The sequence below is a fragment of the Pristis pectinata genome, chromosome 35, assembly GCF_009764475.1.
Source record: "Pristis pectinata isolate sPriPec2 chromosome 35, sPriPec2.1.pri, whole genome shotgun sequence".
Classification (NCBI taxonomy): domain Eukaryota; kingdom Metazoa; phylum Chordata; class Chondrichthyes; order Rhinopristiformes; family Pristidae; genus Pristis; species Pristis pectinata.
The window spans coordinates 16192660-16212952 of NC_067439.1; the positions used below are offsets into that span (position 1 = coordinate 16192660).

Here is a 20293-nt window from a genome sequence, read left to right on the forward strand (position 1 = left end):
ATTGCATGTTTTATGAGTTAGTTGCACTGTAGTTTTGGGACTGAGATGAGGAGAAACTGCTTTTCTCAGAGCAGTGAATCTGGAATTCTCTGTCCAGGGAAGCAGTAGAGGCTACCTCATTAAATATGTTTAAGACAGTTAGATTTTTTGGATAGTTTGGGAATTGAGGGTTATGGGGAAAATGCAGGTAGGTGGATCTGAGTTCACGGTCAGATCAGCCATGATATTGAATGGCAAAGCAGGCTCAATGGGCCAGATAGCCTACTCCTGCTCCTATTTCTTATGTTCTCTAACTAATACCCACTTGTTCTTCCTTTATTTGAACAGAAGGAATATCCTAGTGGGTTTTGTCAGCAGCATGCAGTCCTCCTTGCCAGATCCTCCTTTTGAACTAATGTTCAGGTGGCAAAGATGTAAATCTACTGCAATGTCTTTGAGATGGACTGATAGAGACAGACAATTAAAAACTAAGAATTTTAGTACATCAATTGAAGTAAAAGTGAAGAAAATTGATAGGGTTATCTAACAAGGGTAGATGAATTCAGAATATCAGATAAATGTTAAGTCAGACCCAAATGCAAAATTCATCATAGAATAGAAAACACAGATCCACCATCAGAAAAGGGAGACAGCAGATTGCCTAAAAGACTGAGCAGGAAAACTACACTGGCACTTAAAAATGACAGAACTCAGTAATCAGGTGAAGCTGCAATAAATACCAAGTATTAGATCTCTATATACTCAGTCCTGATCTGTAATCCTCATACTTGGGATGCTGGTCCCAGGTCCAATATTGTTTTAAAACAAACATACCTATATATACATGTACATTGAGGAACCAATGGTTGCCTGCTTAAAAAAAAGTGATCAGCTTCCAGAAGTACGGTATCAAGCAGCTCCCTGCTGTGTAGCAATAGTGAGCTAGTCTTTGTTTACACAGGTGTACCTTGTGATTTCAAAACCTGATCAATACTTTGAAGTTTCAATGTTAGTAGTTTGTTGGCTAATGTCATTTAAATGTGTATCAAGGTGTTATAGCTTTTAGAACATTGCTAAAATAAACCTGAAAATGCCCTACAATGTACTGGTTACAAAGAGGGCCTTGGTGGTTTCTTCACTTCGTGGTTTGAGAAGTCAGTGCCCCCCATCTCATTGACAACACTGTCTTGGTGTAGTCTTCAGTTACTCTTCTCCACCCCCCCACCCCCCAGCTTCCCCCTCAAACTGACAACTTGTAGAATTTCCAGTCAGTTTAGTTTGCAAGGCTGCAGAAAACAAGGAACTAGGCTCACAGGTGTTTTAACTAACATCCCACTTGACATGTGAACTTCTGTTTCAGGATGGGAAAGTTGATCTCTTCACTGGGTGTGTCAAGGAATCTTCACCATAGCCATGCTGTCACCTCATTGCATCATCTTTCAGTCTATCATGAAGTGTGTGGTCACTTCTAGAATAATTCTGCCAGCTTCTCCAACTTCAACTGTTAGCATCAGCTGTCACAGATCTGGTACAAGTTCATTCATCTTTGGCAAGACCTACATTCTAAATACAAGTTGATCTGGAGATATACCATGCCATTTGGTGCAACAAAAAATGTATGAATAAAAGCACAACCAAAACCAAAAAAAAACTGCAAATCAAAAAGGCTTTTTCTCCCTACATTTACAAAACTAGATTCAAGGCCAAGCCCAAATATCAGGACTAAATCTAAGCCTGTTCAACATGCAAATATAAAAATACAATCACTAGAGTTTAAATAATACAATTTTAAAATAACTTTAACATAATACCAAAGACACAATTGTCTAAAAAGATAATTTACAGATTACATTGATATTATAGACTTAAATCTTCATTTGTAGCTTCTGCACTGACCCAGATTCAATCAAGACTATTTATAGACTTCCACATGAACCACAATCATTGCAGTCCCAGAATCAGTTGGTTGATCTGAAAAGGTGGCACTTCTGTTTTGTATAAATAATGGGCTTGTGATTTTTAACCCTAATTGCATAGGCTGCTGATATTAAAAGCATTAATTTAATGCCATGAGGATAAAATTAGGAAGCTTTGTACTTTAAGAACATCCAAATAATGCGTGTGCTGAATTATATCAGATGACATGCATTGAGAGCCCAGGGTCATACATATGAAACAGAAGTAGGCCATTTGACCCCTCACACCTGCTCTGCTATTCAATATGATCATGGATGATCTTTTACCTCACCAGCATTTTCCTGCACCTATCCCTCCAATTCTTTAATATCCAGAAAGCTATTGATCTCTTCAGTAACTGAGCCTCCTTAATCCTTTTCTATAGTTTATAGTAGAAAATGCCAAGGATTTGCTTCCCACTAATTGAAATTTCTCTTCATGTTTATCCTGAAGTAGCTGACAACTTATCTAGAGACTGCAACTCTAGTTCTAACTACCCCAGCCAGGGAAAACATCACTTCTGCATCTAATCTTCAAGCCCCTAATGAATTTTGTATACTTCTGTAAGATCACCTCTCATTCTTCTAAACTCAAGTGTATAAACCAAGTCTGCCTCACACTTGCTCAAATTAAACTCCAGCTGCCATTTCTCTCCCCATATCTGTAACTGATCTATATTCTGCTGTATCCTTTGACGGCCTTCTACACTATGCACGACTCCAATCTGTGTCATCTGCCAACTTATTAACATACTCATCTACATTTTCACCCAAGTCATTTATTTATATCATAAACGACAGGCTCCAGCACCAATCCCCACAGAATACCACCGGACAGACTTCCAGCCAGAATAACACCCTTCCACCACTATCCTGTCTTCTACGAGCACTACTATAGGTTCGCTACCTCAGGTTTTCTGTGTCTTCTGTGAGCGCAGAAAACAAAACACTTAACTTTCTCTGCTGTTTCCTTACTCCTTCATTTAATTTCAGTTGACTCATTCTATAAGGGAGCTAATCTATTCCACTTTACCTGTCTAAAATACCATACTATAGGTTTTGTTTTTCCATTAGCTTACTCTTGTATTCTACTTTCCCTTTCCTTATCAAGCAATGCCTTGGCCCTCCTTTGCTGATATGAGATTTTTCCAATCCTCAGGCTAACTAAAGGAATCACCAACCACTTGCGTGTTATTTCTGACTGCTTTTTCTTTACCTGCTGTTCCAATTTCATGAGTATTTCAAGGTTCCATAGTTCAAGATTAAACATCTACAGGGGTGATGCAGCAAAAGACAAAAGGTTTTTATTGTCTTTAAGACTTCTGCATCAGGAGACTGCAGATGACCTTGGAGAAAGACTCCAGCAGTTCTAGTATGCAGCATTATCTTAGCATGGATGGTACAAAACGGGCTACCTGATTGATAGTCATAGAGTTGTACAGCACAGAAACAGGTCCTTTGGGCCAACTGGTCCATGCCAACCAAGATGACCCATCCAAGCTAGTCCTATTTACCAGTGTTTGGCCCATAACATTGGAAACCTTTCCAATCTGTGTACCTGTTCAAGTGTCTTTTAAAAGTTGTTATTGTAGCTACCTCAACTACCTCCTCCGGCAGCTAATTCCACACAGATACCACCCTCTGTTTTAAAAAAAAAAGCCTCTCCAGTTCCTATTACATCTTCCCCTCTCACCTTAAACCTATGCCCTCTAGTCCTTGATTCTCCAAACATGGGGAAAAAGACTGAGTGCATTCACCCTGTCTATGCCCCTCATGATCTTGTACACCTCTATAATATCATCTGTCTCCTGTGCTCCAAGGAATAAAGTCCAAGCCTGTCCAGCCTCTCACTATAATTGTCTCTCAAGTCCTAGCAACTTGTATCTGCTGTACTCTTTCCAGTTTAATTACATCTTTCCTATAGTAGGGTGACCAAAACTGAACACAATACTCCAAGTATGGCCTCAGCAGTGTCCTGTACAACCGCACCATGAGCTCCCAACTTTTATACTCAATGCCCTGACTTATGAAGGCCAGCATGCCAAAAGTTTTCTTCACCATCCTGTCTACCTGTGACTCCACTTTCAGTGAACCATGGACTTGTCCTCCAAGGTCCCTTTGTTCTACAACACTCCCCAGTGTCCTACCATTTACTGTGAAAGTTCTGTTTTTGACTTTCCAAACTGCAACACCTCGCACCTATCTGAATTAAACTTCATTTGCCAGTCCTTGGCCCACTTACTCAGCTGATCAAGACCCCCCCTGTAATTTTTAATATCCTTCTTTGTCCACTATACCACCTACTTAGTGTCATCTGAAAACTTACTAACCGTGCCTTGTATATTTGTATCCAAATCATTGATAGAGATGACGACAAAGGGCCCAAAACCAACACCTGAGGCACACCACTAGTCATGGGCCTCCAGTCTGAAAGACAACTTTCCACAATTGCCCTCTGCTTTCTACCATCAAGCTAATTGTGCATCCAGTTAGCTAGCTCACCCTGGATTCCTTGCGATCTAACCTTCCAGAGCAGCCTACTATGTGGCACATGACCAAAGGCCTTACTAAAGTCCATATAAACCATGTTTACCACCCTGGTCTCATTGGCATTCTTGGTCACATCATCAAAAAAAAAACTCAATCAAGTTCATAAGACATTATTTCCTGCTCACAAAGCTGTGCTGACTACCCCTAGTCAACTTGTCTTTCTAGATGTACGTATATCTTATCCCTCAGAATCCTCTCCAGTAACTTACCTACCAGAGATGTTAGACCTATTGGTTTGTAGTTCCCAGGTTTTTCTTTGCCTTCCTTCCTAAATAAAAACACCATATTTGCTACCCGCCAGTCTACCAGCACCTCAACCACGGCTAACATTGATGCAAATATCTCAGCCAGGACTCTTGCATTTTCTTCTCTAGCCTCCCACAGTGTTCTTGGATATCCCTGGTCAGGCCCTGGAGATTTGTCTATCTTCATACCTTTTAAGACATCCAGCACAGCCTCTAATGCAGACTATCTCCAAGAGTTCTGATGAAGGGTCTCAGCCTGAAATGTCCACTGTTTACTTCCCTCCATAGATGCTGCCTGAGTAGCTGAGTTCCCCCAGCACTTTTTGTGTATTGCTCCAGATTCCAACATCTGCAGAATTTTTTGTCTCCTATCTCCAAGACCTCCCCATTTACTGAGGTCTCCATGTATTTCTCCACAGTAGAAACAAAGGAGAAATATTCATTAAAGAGCTTGCCCATCTCCTGCAGCTCCACACACAGATGTCCCCTTTGGTCTTTGAGGGGCCCTATTCTCTAGTCACACTTTTCCCTTAATATACATAAAATCTCTTTGGATTTTCCTCAGTCTTCTCTGCCAAAGCTATCTCATGCCCCTTTTGCCCTCCTGATTTCCTCCTTGAGTACACTCCTGCATCCCCTATACTCCAGGATTCACTTGATCCTAGCAGCCTGTACCTGACCTTTGCTGCCTCCTTTTTCCTGGCCAAGGCCTCAGTATCCCTTGTCATCCAGGGTTCATTACTCCTGCCAGCCTTGCCCTTCACTCTAACAGGAACATACAGACTTGAGCTCTCAGTATCTTGCCTTTAAAAGCATCCCACTTGCTGGAGGTCCCTTTGCCTGCAAACAACCTGCTCTAATCAACCTTTGCAAGCTCATAATGTCAAAATTGCCAGCATGGACTCATTGGGCTGAAAGCTGTATCCATGTTGTTTTGCTCTAGTTCATCTTGCCCCAATTTAGAACTTGAACCTGTGGACCACTTCTGGCCCTTTCCATAACTAGTTTAAAACTAGTGAAACTATGGCCACTGGTCCCAAAGTGCTTCACCACTGTCACCTCAGTCACTTGCTCTGCCCTATTACTCAAGAGTAGGTTGAGCTTTGCCCTCTCCCTGGTAGGGCCCTCTATATATTGCCCAAGGAAACTTTCTTGAATGCACTTAAATTCTACCCCATCAAAGCTCTTAACAGTATGGCAGACCCAGTTTATGTTAGGAAAGTTAAAATCCCCTACTATGGTAAACCTATTATTCTTGCAACTCTCCACAATCTCCCTGCATGTTTGTTCCTCTAATTCCTGTTGACTATTCGTGGGCCTTTAGTACAATCCCATTCCTATTCCTCAGCTCCACACATGATTCTTCAGTAATTTCATATCTGACTACCACTGTGACATTCCCCTTAATCAAAAATGCAACTCCCCCTCCTCTTTCCTCCACCTCTATCCAGTCCTATCCCTCCCTTAGCCATGTTTCTGTATTGGCTATAATATCCCAGTCCCATGTAGCTATCCATGATAATCAACAGCAAGGGCAGAGTGGTATAAGGAATCCTGTCTCCTTGTGAATGCTTCTTCAGAAAACTGCTGCCATTCACTTGCAGAAGTACCTTAGTAATCCTAGCAACTCGGTATGCTTGCAGACATATTGGGGTATTTTCATCCAATTAACACATTGGGAAACTGGACACTATCCCCAAACATTCATTTCCTCCATCACAATGGCTACAAGTTGCATTACTGACAAAAGATATTGCTGTCACTTGTCTAGGTTCTTATGATATCTACAACCAATAAAGACAAAGGTAGCTGGCACATGAGAATGCTGGTTCCCTTCCAAGTAACAGACCATTCTGACTTGGAACTATAATAGCTGTTCCTCCATTGCTGGGTCTAAATCCTGTTACTTCCTGTCCAAAAGCATCGAGAATATGTCCACTGGAAGGACCGCAAAGGTTCAAGACTCATCACCAGTTTTTCAGGGGCAATAAATGCTGGTCTTTCTAGCAAGGTTCCTATCCTGAAAAATGAATCCATTAAAACACCAGACACCAATTTTTGAGTGAAGATCTAACAAACATGAGGAATGATGGACACTATTTTGAGTTAACAGACAGAACATCTAATGCAGTTATGGCCAGAAGATCAAGAAAAGCAAGAGTAGCATGCTGCAGGAAAAAAGGCATTAAAAATTATTTTCAGGAGAATGTGGGGAATAAAAATAGGATTAATGCAGGATTAGTGTAATTGGGTGGCCATTGTTCAGTATGGGCTGGGTGGGCCAAAGGGCCTGTTTCAATGCTGTACCTCTCTCTCTTATGAGAGCTCAACATTTACAAGTACATGGAACATTAACATTGTATCATTAGTTAAGTAATGAACTACATGAACAATAGCTTTACTAGAAAGGCAATTACAGACACTATCATCTCTTGCAATACAACACAGTCCAGTTCCAGGAACCCAGTGCATGTTTCATTACCTCTGCCTCTGAATCCACATCTTGTGCAAGCATGACAGGGGTGCAGCTAATATGATGTTGCCTCGCAGCTTTAATCCTGACCTTTGGTGCTGTCTGTGTGGTGTTTGGATGTTTTCACTCTGACCATGTGGATTTCCCCCAGGCACTCTGATTTCTGTTCACATCCCATAGACAAGTGGGTCGGTAGGTTAATTGGCCACTATATATTGTCCCTACTATGTAGGTAAGAGAATCTAGAGGAATTGATGGGAATGTGGGGAGAATAAAAAAAATGGGATTAGTGTAAATGGATGCTTGACAATCAGTGTGGTCTCATGGGCCAAAGGACCTGTTTGTGCTGTATCACTTTCATAGAAACTGAAGAGTTGATGGTAATGTACAGAAAATAAAATGGGATGAAGGTAAATGTTTGTTTGTCGGTGAAAACCTTTTAGGCTGAAGGGCCACATTTGTGCTGTATGACTGTGACTCTATCCAGCTTTGGATTAATCTAGGTTTTAGGAGATAATGTAAGCAATATTAATCCATTTTCCAATTTACATCTTCAAGCAGTCATGGGCATGACCTTGTCAAAACAAATTATGCAATAAAACAGGGCTTTGAGCTTTGCTAGGGATGCAGCCATCCACCAGAGCAGTATACCATAACTGATTGCATCTACATAACTTCCAGTCCCTCAACCTTCAGCTCATCCAAATTTCTGCTGGGTGTTGAAACACTCACCCCTGCCCACTAGCTTGACATTGAGAAGGACAAAGCCATCATCTTCTACTTCAACATCGTGCTGCATTTCTCCAATATTGCTTGAACCTTCCTTGGCCCATCTACTGCTATTCCAATGCATTCCCAGCCAGCTTCTATCCTGCAAATATCTGTAGTCATCCAAAATTGTGCTCTGTGTCCCACCTCAAACCAAGTCCTGTCCACCATCTCCCCTGTGCCTGCTCATCTACACAAGCTCCCTGTTTAATTATTGTAAGATTCTCATCCTTGCCTCAAATCCACCCATGATGTTGTTCCACCCTGACCCTTGGACCACGGCCCACTAATTCTCCGAGGCGACAGCCCCCGTCCCTCTTGGGCCTCTCGCTCACTCCTACTTTAATTGCTGCATCATTCGCGGCCGTCGTTTCGTAAAGGTCAGCCTCCGAAATTTCCTCCGCAAACCTCTCCTTAAAACTTACCTCTTCCACCGGCCGATCTTGCTTGATTACCCTCAGGCAAATGGCCTTGATTGATCTTTCGACATTAAAGGCGCAACATAAATGCAGCAAGGTGTTGTTGTAAACGATGGAGCGTCACATGACTCCCACCCTCCAAGCTCGTGCACCGACAAACCGTTCGCCGCCAAGCGCGCGAACCCAACCTCAACACACGTGGCCTTCACCGCTGTCCCTGTCCCCGCCCCCGCCCCCGCCCCCTCCCCCTCCCCCTCCCCCTCCCCCTCCCCCTCCCCCTCCCCCTCCCCCTCCCCCTCCCCGCCTCCTCCCCTCCTCCACCAATGCGCTCTCCGCCTTTTCCAGCGGGCCCTGACTTTTTGTCCAATTGGCAGCGGCGGTGGGCGTGGCGCTGCGCTGCGCGCGGGGGAGACTGACGGGCGCGGATGCTGCGAGCGTTAGTTCGGCAGGAGCGGCGGCCGGGGAGAGCGCGGGTGGATCATGGCCGAGGGCGGCGAAGGAGAAGAGGAGATCCTCTTCCTCAGGACGGTAAGTCAATAATAACATCACCAAATAATTTAATGCCATGTCGGTTGACGGTGTTATTACCGGTAAAGGGAAAAGGTGAGCCTTAAGTATAAAATTGTCGGGGGGAAATGGGATGGTTATCACTGGAAATGTATTTGTTGTACGATGAGGATAAAAATAATAGTTATTAAATTCCTCCTTAAAACTGCGTCTTGTTTCTGTGAGCGTTGTTTTTGGACTTTATAGTGACAAGAATTTATAGAAGCGAAATGCTGCAAGATGCTAGCCCTCTTTTTAAAAAAAAGTCTGACTCATCCCTCGCTATATATATATAATTGGACTCGGAATGAATGTTATAAAAGCTGTGCTTGAATGAGAACCAAGAATCATTCCCTCAAGATTTAAAGAAAGGAAAGTCGAAACAGTGCATTAAATACTTGGGTACAGTGAAATTGCTTATGTTTGGGGAATATTGATGTTGGTTTAGTTCCAGTAATGATTTTTCATTTATTTGTTCCAACATAACAACAGGTGTAATTTCAGAGTCAAACTGAATTTTGACTTTTGGTTTAGCATAGATGAAATTTTCCATGATATATCAGACAACAGTGTCTCATTAAAACTAATTCAGTTGACATGTAAAGTGTATGCATAAAAATCTTTAAATATGAGTCTTGACTGTGGTGTGAGTTGTTTAACCAAGGTTGCTTATGAAACCTGGTTATCTGAAATTTGTGTAGTAGGCAGACAAGTGGATTGAAGTCCTGCTTGAAAGACAAACATATCCTACTTATTATTTGTAACTATGCAGAAAGTGCATTTAAAATATTGCAGTTACAAATGATAACATCCAGTTTTTATTCTCGGAACTCAGAATCCTGAGAAGTTCTTTCAGTGTTCAATTATATCTGGAAAACTTTTAATATGTCTATCTAATGTATTGCATATACTGCAAATGCATACTTTTAAGTTAACTGTTTCAAGTTGTAACACTGCCTCTGCTGAGAATGCACATTCTGTGTTATATATAGTTGGTGTAATAAATCTGCTGAGGGAGATTTTGTTGCCTGCTTTCTTTGCTCCCCTGTCAGCTAGAAACAGCCTGTTGCTGCTGCCCTCATTCTGATGTCATTTTTATTCCATGATTTATGACTTGCACACTAAATTCTCACATGGTTAAAATAGAAAATTAGATCTGAGACCTTTAGAGGACTTCTCTCATTAGGGATGCTAATGATAACCCCTTTTTTTTCCAAAGAAAAATATCCATTTTATCTTTTCTCATTTCCTGAAGGCATTCACTCCTTGTTGACTACACTTCCAGCTAGCTATTTTCTCATGACTGTGAACATTGACAGGCTATGAAGCAGCAAGGAAGAAGTGGTATTAAGTAGCCTGATCCCGTCCTCGCCCGACATTCATGTACATGTAATTCAAACGGGTTGTTGAACTGTGAAGGGAACAGGAATTCTAGCTCTTCTAATAAAGGTATCAAAGCCAATTGCAGTACCACTATTGTTGCAAAACAATTAACTCAGCACAAAATAGGTGGTAAGCAGGGGACTTCCCTGGAGTGATCAATTATTGCATAAACAATGAATCCTTGGAAAGTCATAAACTGCAATTTGTCCAAATACCAAAACTTATATTTGTAATTTCTGATAACTAAGACATTGCTGGAGTCTATTATAAAAGATGTGATAGCAAAGCACTTGGAGAAGAGTGACAGGATTAGACAAAAATTAATTGGATTTAGGAAAGGAAAGTCTTGCTGGATAAATCTACTGGAAGCTTTTGAGGATGTAGCTGATGGAATAGATGAAGGAGAAACAGTAGATATGTCCATTTGCCCTCTGAGAAATCTTTCATTCAAGGTCCCACACAATAAGTTAGTGTCCAAATTGTGGGTAAAGTACTGATGTATATAATGAACTGGAGCAACAAGCAATCTTCTGAAGGAAATCAGTGGGTTGAGCAGCATTGGCAAAGGGGAAAGAAATTGTTACCCAGGTTCTGATGCAGGGTTTCAACCTAAAATGTCAACAATTCCTTCCACCCACCCTACCACAGATCCTATTTGACCCTCTGATTTCTTCCAGTAGATTGTTACTCCGAATTCCAGCATTTGCAGTCTCTTGTCTCTCGATAGACAGATTGACAGACAGGATACAAAGAAGAGGAATAAATGGGTCTTTTTCTGAGAGTGGCAGACAGTGACGATTGGGGTACCACAGGGAATAGTGCTAGGTCCCTGTTATTAATGATGTATGTGTGTATAAATGATTTTAGATGATGGAAGTAAGTGTACTATGTTCACGTTTGCAGATGATAAAGCTGGCTGAGAGAACTATGAAAAGGATGGAGGGCAGTTCTAGTGTGATTTGGACAGGCCAAGGGAGTGTGCAAATACATGGCAGATGAATTATAATTTAAGTGAATGTAAGATTTTGGCAGCAATAACAGGAAGGCAAATTACTAACTGAATAGTGGTAGATTGGGAAACAGCAAGGTACATTGAGACCCAGATGTCCTTGTGCACCAGTCAATGAAAATAAGCATACAGGTGCAGCAGGTGGTTAAGATTAAAAGGTATATTGGCCTTCATAGCATGAGGCCAGGGATGTATTGCCATTGTACAAGGCTTTAGTGAGGCCACATCTTGTGTTGTGCAGTTTTGGTCTCCTTGCTATGGAGGGGGTGCAGTGCAGGTTCACTAGACTGATTAATCAACTGAAAGGTTAATGTATGAAGAGAGAGTGGATCAATTAGACTTTGTAATCACTAGCGTGTGGAAGATGTGAGAGGACATCTCAGAAACACACACAGTTCTAACAGGATGGGAAAAAATAGATACAGGAAGGATATTCCCAATGGTGGGGGAGTCCAGGACTAATAACCATAGTTTAAGAATAAGGAGTTAGGCTATTTAAGACTGAGGTGAGGAAAAAAAATTCCCAGAGAGTGGTAAACCTCTGAAATTCTGTGAAAGAAAACAGTTGAAGCCAAATCACTAAATATATTCAAAGAGTTAGATGTTATTGACCATACCTTGAATATCTTGTTTACAGTTTATCCCCATGGTCACCCCAATTTTACCCTATCAGAGACATTCACCCCCTCCCTGCAGCTTTCCAAGCTGCTTTTGTCTACTTCCCAGTAGTGATGAAGGGTTTTCAACCTGAAGTGTTACCTCTGTTTTTCTTCCCACAGATGTGGCCTGACCTGCCGAGTATTTCCAGCATTTTTTGTTTTCTGGTTAGATATTGTGCCTGAGGCAGAGAGATCATCAGATGTAGGGATGTAGGGAGGTAGCAGGGGCAGGGTACTGAATTTGCATGATTAGCCATGTTCATGGTGAATGGTGGTGCAGGCTTGAAGGCTGAACAGCTTTCTTCTGTTCCTGTTTTTTATGTTTTACAAAATACATACTCTTTATTCTTGAAGTGGGCTAACAGCTGCTTATTTATGGCTAACAGTTTGTGTAATGAATAGAAAATATATTGGGGCAAAATGGCAGGCTTTAAAAATAAACAAATATTTTTGATTTTTGTCATAGTTTATTGACTCTAAATAGGAAGATTTACTTTTTCAGAAATAGAAAAAAGCTATTACATTTTGAACTTAAATCCTTTTTGTAAATTATTGATGCCCATTACTTTAAAGGCTTTTCAGCAAAGTAATAAATAGTGACCAAGTCCTCCAGTACTCAATTGTAACAGTAATTACCACTAGGAATAATATTAGTAAATAGTGTCAGCTTAGTTTGGTACTAATACACCTGCATCAGAAGATGATGCTTCGCATCAGAAGATGATGCTTCACACCAGAACAATCACATCGTGAAGGCTAGCTCTGAAATGCAGTACAAAGAGAATGCTGTGTTGTTGGAAATCCCATATTTCAAATGAGATGTTAAACCATCCAGCCACTTTGGATTCAATATAAAATGTCCTTTCTTCTGCATTTTAGATTTTCTCAGAATCCCTAACTTTTTCAGTTTTGAAGAAAGATCATCGATTTGAAACATTGAATCTCTTTACACAGGTGCTTCCTGATCCATCATGTAATTTTCAGTTTTGTATCTTAAAATATCAAGTGTTTGTCTGAAGATCATTGTGTTCTCAATATCCTTGCCTTTATTTACCCCTGTAACTGGCGCCAGCTAAATCGATGAGTTAGTTTTTTGGGCTGTTGCTGTTTGGAGGAATAAAACTGGATGGACTACCTGGCATTGACCTAGATTTAGAGAGGATAATTTTTCTGCAGGCCCAGTCAACTGTGCACCTGGGAACTAGTGGATGAAGTTGAGAGAGCCATTTCCCAGACAGTTGAGCAACAACCATATGATACAGAATCATGGAGTCTGAATACTGGATGGGATCTGTGTGTGTGTCTCAAATTTAGGTTGGGTATATGTTTTGATGAAATGCTTGGGTTCAGCTTGGATTGGGGCATGCCACATCAGCTTGGCTCGGAACACTATCCAGGTCAGGATGCTTTACAGCATTACCATCATGTGAATTACATGTTTAATGTTGTTGTATTTAATGTGATGGTCAGGTTTGTATTGGGTGTGGTTGGGTTCTGGTCATATTTTAAATTTATACCCGACTGGAAATTCACAGGTTCATGCCTTTCAACCCAGGTGGCTGCTTCAAACTGCTGGATACATCCTCTCCTACTGACAGCATTGACACATTGGAAGTTTTATGGCATCAAATGATAAATCATGCCCCTTGCTGAACAAAGCTCAGCACACTGAGTGGGGGAGGGCCGTGCAGTTTGGTAGAACTACTGCTTTCTCAGACTTGAAGAACACAGTTTCATATTTCATGACTTTAAAGGAGATCATTTGGCTCAAGTCTGCTTTGTTCCAGATCAATCTCAATCCTATTCCCTGATTTATAAGGAAAATAACTTCCTCTCTGATAAATGCCTATTAACATGCTACCCTTCCCAAGCTTGCCCCCAATTCTCCTACCATCCACCCACACCAAGGACAATCTACAGTAGCAAATTAGCTTATCAGCAAACTTTTGGAATGTGGGAGGAATCTGTAACACCCGGAGGAAAGCCACGCAGTCACAGGGAGAACAAGCAAACCCCACAGAGGACATCAGGATAAGGAGTAGGGTGGAGATTAAGATTGAACTCTGGTCACTGGAGCTGTGAGACTGCTGCAGTAACTGCAGTGCCATTATGCTACCTATGATTTTGGCAATGACAGCCTTGATAGGGGTAACAGTCCTTGTAGAAGCAAAATTCATTTTCACATTGAGGACAATGGAGTGCAGCACGACTAGACTGCTAAGTTTCAGATAGGTTCAGAACTAGTTTGGAAGTGCAGACTGGGCATTCATGAAGTTCTTTGGATGATCAAGCAGCAAAAACAACAAAACCACCACAATTTGTAACTTGACCTAGTCAATGGCTCACTCTATCAATACTATCAGAGGCTTCAGTGAGGACAGTGAAAACCATTAACAAGGGGAGCATTTGGTGTATCTAAATATTGAACATGGAACAGTACGGCACAGGAACAGGCCCCTCAGGCCACAATGTTGTGCCAAACTAATTAAGCTAATAACACTTAATTAAACTAATCCCTTCTGCCAGCACAAGGTCCATATCACTCCGTTCTCTGCTTATTCATGTGCCCATCCAAAGATGAAGGGGTTAGGAAGTTGTGGGCATGCTATGTTGGCGCCGGAAGTGTGGCGACACTTGCGGGCTGCTCCCCGAACACACTACGCAAAAGATGCATGTTTGTTTTGATGTACTGTACATGTGACAAATACAGATATGTAATCTTACCTCAGTCATAGGAAATGGGTATGTAAGTTCGGATTTTTTGGAACTTACAGAATCCACAGTCTTGGGCCTTTACCACAGTATTTTTTGGCCGGGGATGTCAATGCCAAATGCTGCCCCATTCACTTCCTCAAAAAGTGATGCTCTCTTTTTGTCTTTCACACTGATATTCACTATTCCACATGCTCTGTCTGGCAATGGCATGTGTGATGCATAGGGAAGGATTGGCATATTTTGACCTGGGTTGGGGTGAGTGATTGTTAGTGTGAACAATAGTAAGGATGGTGGACTGCCTGCTGATGTTTCACAGAGTTGACCTGCCTTGCCTCTGAGTGCCAGTTGCCAGGCTCATGGGATCTGTTTCCGGGGCTGGATAACATATAGAGTTGGAGGTAGTGCAGCCTCTCACTCCATCTGTGCCATTTCCTTGCTGAAGAATGATGACTGACAGTTGAGGAATGACAGCATCTGGTTCTCAGCAGAAACCATAAAACAATGCCATTATTAGCAAGTACAATCTGTTTTTTATAAACAACCTATAAAAAATATGTATGCAGCTTATGCATCCATGCCCCTTTGCCCCCAAAGTGAATGTTTACTGGCTTATGTAACTTACTGCTATTAATAATGGGTCATTGTCCTTTTTTGGCATTTTTGTCTGTCAAGCCTCCAATTCCACTGCGATTTAAAAAAAATACCCAGCAATATAGATGAGGCCTTAATCAACAAAAGTGTTGGCAACATATTAGCAGCCCTTGCATAACCTGCTCACTGGTTGGTTTGGGATTAACCAGGAGACTTTGGCTCCAGATCTTATAGTCCTGGTCCAAACATGGATAGAAGGGTTGAAAACCAGAGGTGATGTGAGGATGGTTGTCCTTGATGTTACAACAATATTTACTGAGTGTGGCATCGAAGAACTGGTAAAACTGATATAAATGGGAACCAAGGGAAAATACTCAACTCTTTAGAGTCACAGCTTGCATGTTGGAAAATAGTTTTGGTTGTTGAAGTACAATTATCTTAGCCACAGCAAGTTGTTGGGCAGTGTTTTTAGATCAAACCACCTTTAGCTGTTTCAATGATCTTCCTTGCTTCATAAGATCAAAAGTAGAGATATACACTCATGACTGAACAGTGCTCAATTCTGTTTAGTCTTCAAAGAATGAAGAAGCAGATGCCTGCGTTTAGCAATAATCAGGCAAGTGTGTAGCACACATCAGACAAGGACTATCTCCAATAAGGGAGAGTCTAGTTATGATGACATTCAATAATGTACCATTAACAAGTTACTGCTGTCAACTTCCTGAGGTCACCCTAGACCAGAAACAAGTAGACCAGCTGCAGAAATATTGTAACTACATGAGCAGATGAGGTTTGATTATTGATGCATCTCTTGATTGCCCAAAGGCTTTCCACCATCTTCAAAGCACAAGTCACGATGTGAAGGAATCCTCTGCACCTTTCTGAATGAGTGCAACTCCAACAACATTCAAGAAGCTCAACACCATCTAGGACAAAGCAGCTTGCTTTATTGGCACCCCAGTCACCATTCTATCTTTCATTATCACTGGTGTATTGTGATGTACATCATCGACAAAATGCCCTGCTGTTTCTTGACAAAATTGCTCAAACAGCAGCTCCCAAACTCATGAGGGTAAATATAAGGTTAGCTATGTTTTGTTTCCTGTAAAAGTTAACTGATTTAGAACATTTGGAAGTCTGATTTCACTGAAAGGAGCTGGCAGTGTAAAATTGTTTTTGTTTTACAGCTTTTTCTTCAGTCATGATGGATTTTTTTAAAATAATGATGCTTCAAGTGCTGTTAGAATTAAGCAAACATTTTACATTTTCATGAGAAAGCTTACTGTGTTATGTTGATTTCAGCAGGTCATTTGATGGGAGATGGAAGATTTAATTAATGGTACTTAATCATGATAGTTGATATTAAGGTCTTTTGGAAATTTTACAAAAGGTACCTTAAATTAATTTTCCTTTTATGTGGAACCAATGATTTTATTACTAACATTAAAATGAGTCAAAGGATGTTTTTCGTAGAAATGGTAGTCAGTTGCTCAAATGGGTTCTCTGGGGGGTGGAAAGTATTGTGAGCAGTTTATACCAATTTCAGTAGAAGTGAGTTCAGAATAATGAACCACTTGGACTTCAAGGTCACAAGACAAGGGACATTCGGAATGTCACAAGACATTCAGCCCATCGAGTCTGCTCCAAAGAAAAGAGGGAAAGAGAGAAATGGGGGAATGTCCATGAGGGGGGAAAAAAAGCTCCATAAGCAAAAAAAAACTATTCCTTTCCAGCCCCAATTTGTGGCCTTATCCCCATATCCCTTGATACCTTGATTAATTAGATATCTGTCTATCTCCTCCTTAAACGTCTCCAATGATCGGGCCTCCACTGCTGTATGTGGCAAAGAATTCTATAAATTCACTACCCTCTGGCTAAAGAAATTTCTCCTCAACTCTGTTTTAAACCTGTACCCTCTAATTCTAAGATTGTACCCTCTGGTCCTGGACTCGCCCACCAAGGGAAACAGCTTGGCCACATCTGCTTTGTCCAGTCCTTTCAACAGTTCTAAATGTTTCTGAGGTCCCCTCTCATTCTTCTGTACTCCAGTGAGTACAGTCCGAGCTAACAAACGCTCATCATATGTAAGCCCTTTCATTCTGGGAATCATCCTCATAAATTCCTCTGAACCCTCTCCAACATCAGCACATCCTTCCTAAGATATGGGGCTTAAAACTGCACACAGTATTCCAAATGAGGCCTCACTAGCGCCCTGTAGAGCCTCATCAACACTTCCCTACTTTTATACACTATACCTCTCGAATGCCAACATAGCATTCACTTTCCTTACTGCCGATCCGACCTGGTGGTTAACCTTTCGGGTATCCTGCACGAGTACCTCCAGGTCCCTTTGTACTTCTATACTTTGAATTTTCTCCCCTTCTAGATAATAATCTGCCCATTTATTTCTGTTTCCAAAGTGTTCAACTGCACATTTCTCAACGTTGAATCTCATCTGCCATTTCCTTGCCCATTTTCCTAAACTATCTAGGTCTCTCTGCAACCTTCCTGTCTCCTCAATGCTCCCTACTCCTCCACCTATCTTGGTGTTGTCTGCAAACCATTTACTCCATCATCCAAATCGTTAATGTCAGATTCGGTTGGAGAGAAGACTCAAAAGACCACTGTTCTCGTTCAATCTCTTTATTACTTGATCCGAGGGGAGAGCACCAAACCAGGCACCTATGTCCCGGTTCGGGTGTTCTCCGAGATACATTGATCTACATGCATTCTTATATTCTTTCAGAGATGCAAACAATTACCATATAAGGAATGATCATGCATTAGTCAGGCAGCATGGCATTTATTTTCTACATCGTGATTGGTTACAGACAAAGGAATTTACTTAAAGTTACTACTTCTACTAAAGCTATAGTTCCTTAATCTTTTCAGACCATCTGGTTCCACCGGTTATCTTTGTATACATAAAGTTCCTCATGGTGGCCTCGGGGTCAGTTTAGTGGAGCAAGAGTCAATTGTGCAGACTTGCTGAGACAGGAACTGATTGTACTGGTACTATCATACCTCAAGGCTGCAGAAAATAAGCAAGCAAAATCTCTGGAGCAAGGCACTACAAAGCGAAGCACAGCTATTTCAAGCAGTCTATTACAGCCATAGTGATGTACCCTTTAATTCACGTCTCAGGGCTCTCAATCTTTTACTCCCCTAACCTTTCCTTATACCTTATACACATTCTCAAATGTACAAAGTAAGAAGCGGCCCCAGCACTGACCCTTGCAGAACCCCACTAGTAACCGGTAGCCAACTAGAGCAGGATCCTTTGCTTTCTGCCTACCAGCCAATGCTCCACCCATTCCAATATCCTACCTGTAATTCCATGACCTCTCATCTTATTAATCAGCCTCTTGTGCAGCACCTTGTCGAAGGCCTTTTGAAAGTCTAAATACACAACATCTACAGCTTCTCCCTTATCCATCCTACCTGAGATTTCCTCAAAAAAAAACTCCAATAGGTTGGTCAGGCAGGATCTTCCCTTCATGAAACCATGCTGGCTTGAACCTATCTTGCCTTGCACCTCTAGGTATTCCATAACCTCATCCTTGAGGATCGATTCTAATAACTTTCCCATCGCTGATGTCAGACTAATAGGTCTATAATTTCCTTTATGCTGCCTCCCACCTTTCTTGTAAAGCGGAACTACATTTGTGACCCTCCAGTCCTCTGGAACCATACCGGAGTCAACCGATTCCTGGAAAATTATCACCAGTGCTTCCGCAATCTCTAAAACCACCACCTTCAGAACCTGGGGATGCACCTCATCTGGTCCGGGAGACTTATCTGTCTTTAGTCTATTTAGCTTTCCTAGCACCTTCTCTCTAGTAATCTTAACTGAACTCAGTTCCATTCCTTGAGACCCCTGACTATCCAGTATATTGCTGATGTCCTCCACAGTGAAGAATGATGCAAAATACTCATTTAGTTCCTCTGCCATCTCTTTATCATTCATTATAATTTCTCCCGCACCGTTGTCGATTGGTCCTATATCAACCTGTGTCTCTTTTATTCTTCATATAGTTTAAAAAAAACTCAGTATCCTTTTGGATGTCATCTGCCAACTTCCTTTCATAATTCATCTTTTCTTTCCTAATGACCTTCTTAGCTTCTTCAGGTTTTTAAAAGTTTCCCAGTCTTCTGTTTTCCCACTAATTCTTGCTTCCTTGTATGCCCTCCCTTTTGCTCTTATTTTAGCCTTTTTTCCATTCAAAACCTTTTTGCTTGGAATATATCTATCCTGCATTTTCCTTATTTCTTGTAGAAATTCTATCCATTTCTGCTTTGCTGTCCCTCCAGCTAGCTTACTCTTCCAATCAATTTGGGCCAGCTTCTCTCTCATGCCACTGCAATTTCCTTTGTTCCACTGAAATATCGATACACCAGTTAGCAGCTTCTCCTTCTCAAATTTGAGAAGAATGCAATCATATTGTGATCACTAGTTCCTAATAGTTCCTTTACCTTTAGTTCCCTAATCACCTCCGGATCATTACACAGCACCCAATCCAAAACGGCCGATCCCCTGGTGGGCTCATCAACAAGTTGCTCCAATTCTACAAACTCACTCTCCTGAGATCCACTGCCTTGCTGGATTTCCCAATCCACCTTCATGTTAAAATCCCCCATAATTATCTTAACGTTGTCACTCTGACACACTTTTTCTATTTCTAACTGCAACTTATAGTCCACATCCTGACTGCTATTAGGGGGCCTATATATAACTGCTATTATTGTCCTTTTAGCCTTGCTACTTAGCTCCACCCATAAGGATTCACTTCTTCTGACCCAATGTCCTTCCTTTCTATTGATCTTGTATCATTACTAACCATCAGGGCCACACCACCCCCTCTGCCTACCTGCCTATACACTGCGTACCCCTGGACATTTAGTTCCCAATCACGTCCGTCATAAAGCCATGACTCGGTGATTGCCACAATGTTGTATTTATTAATCTGTAGTTGTGCCACTAGGTCATCCACTTTCTTCTTA

At 41.4% G+C, this 20293-nt stretch overlaps 1 protein-coding gene and 1 long non-coding RNA gene across 10 annotated transcripts in view; one reads left to right on the top strand and one right to left on the bottom strand.

Annotated features, from left to right (window-relative positions):
• Nucleotides 1-8572, bottom strand: part of LOC127586460 (uncharacterized) — a 138321-nt gene extending 129749 nt beyond the window's left edge. Inside the window, exon 1 of the long non-coding RNA XR_007958691.1 lies at nucleotides 8396-8572. This is a non-coding gene — a long non-coding RNA (uncharacterized LOC127586460). The remainder of the gene's footprint in view (nucleotides 1-8395) is intronic.
• Nucleotides 8573-8833: 261 nt separating this feature from the next.
• Nucleotides 8834-20293, top strand: part of LOC127586448 (ryanodine receptor 1-like) — a 625703-nt gene continuing 614243 nt past the window's right edge. For 8 of the 9 annotated variants that reach the window (XM_052044408.1, XM_052044411.1, XM_052044413.1 and 5 more), the window contains exon 1: nucleotides 8856-8917. In XM_052044408.1, coding sequence (XP_051900368.1) covers nucleotides 8870-8917 — 48 coding nt within the window. In that variant the 5' untranslated portion in view covers nucleotides 8856-8869. Of the gene's footprint in view, nucleotides 8918-20293 lie in introns of all 9 variants that reach the window. The other variant, XM_052044410.1, reaches the window with a different exon arrangement.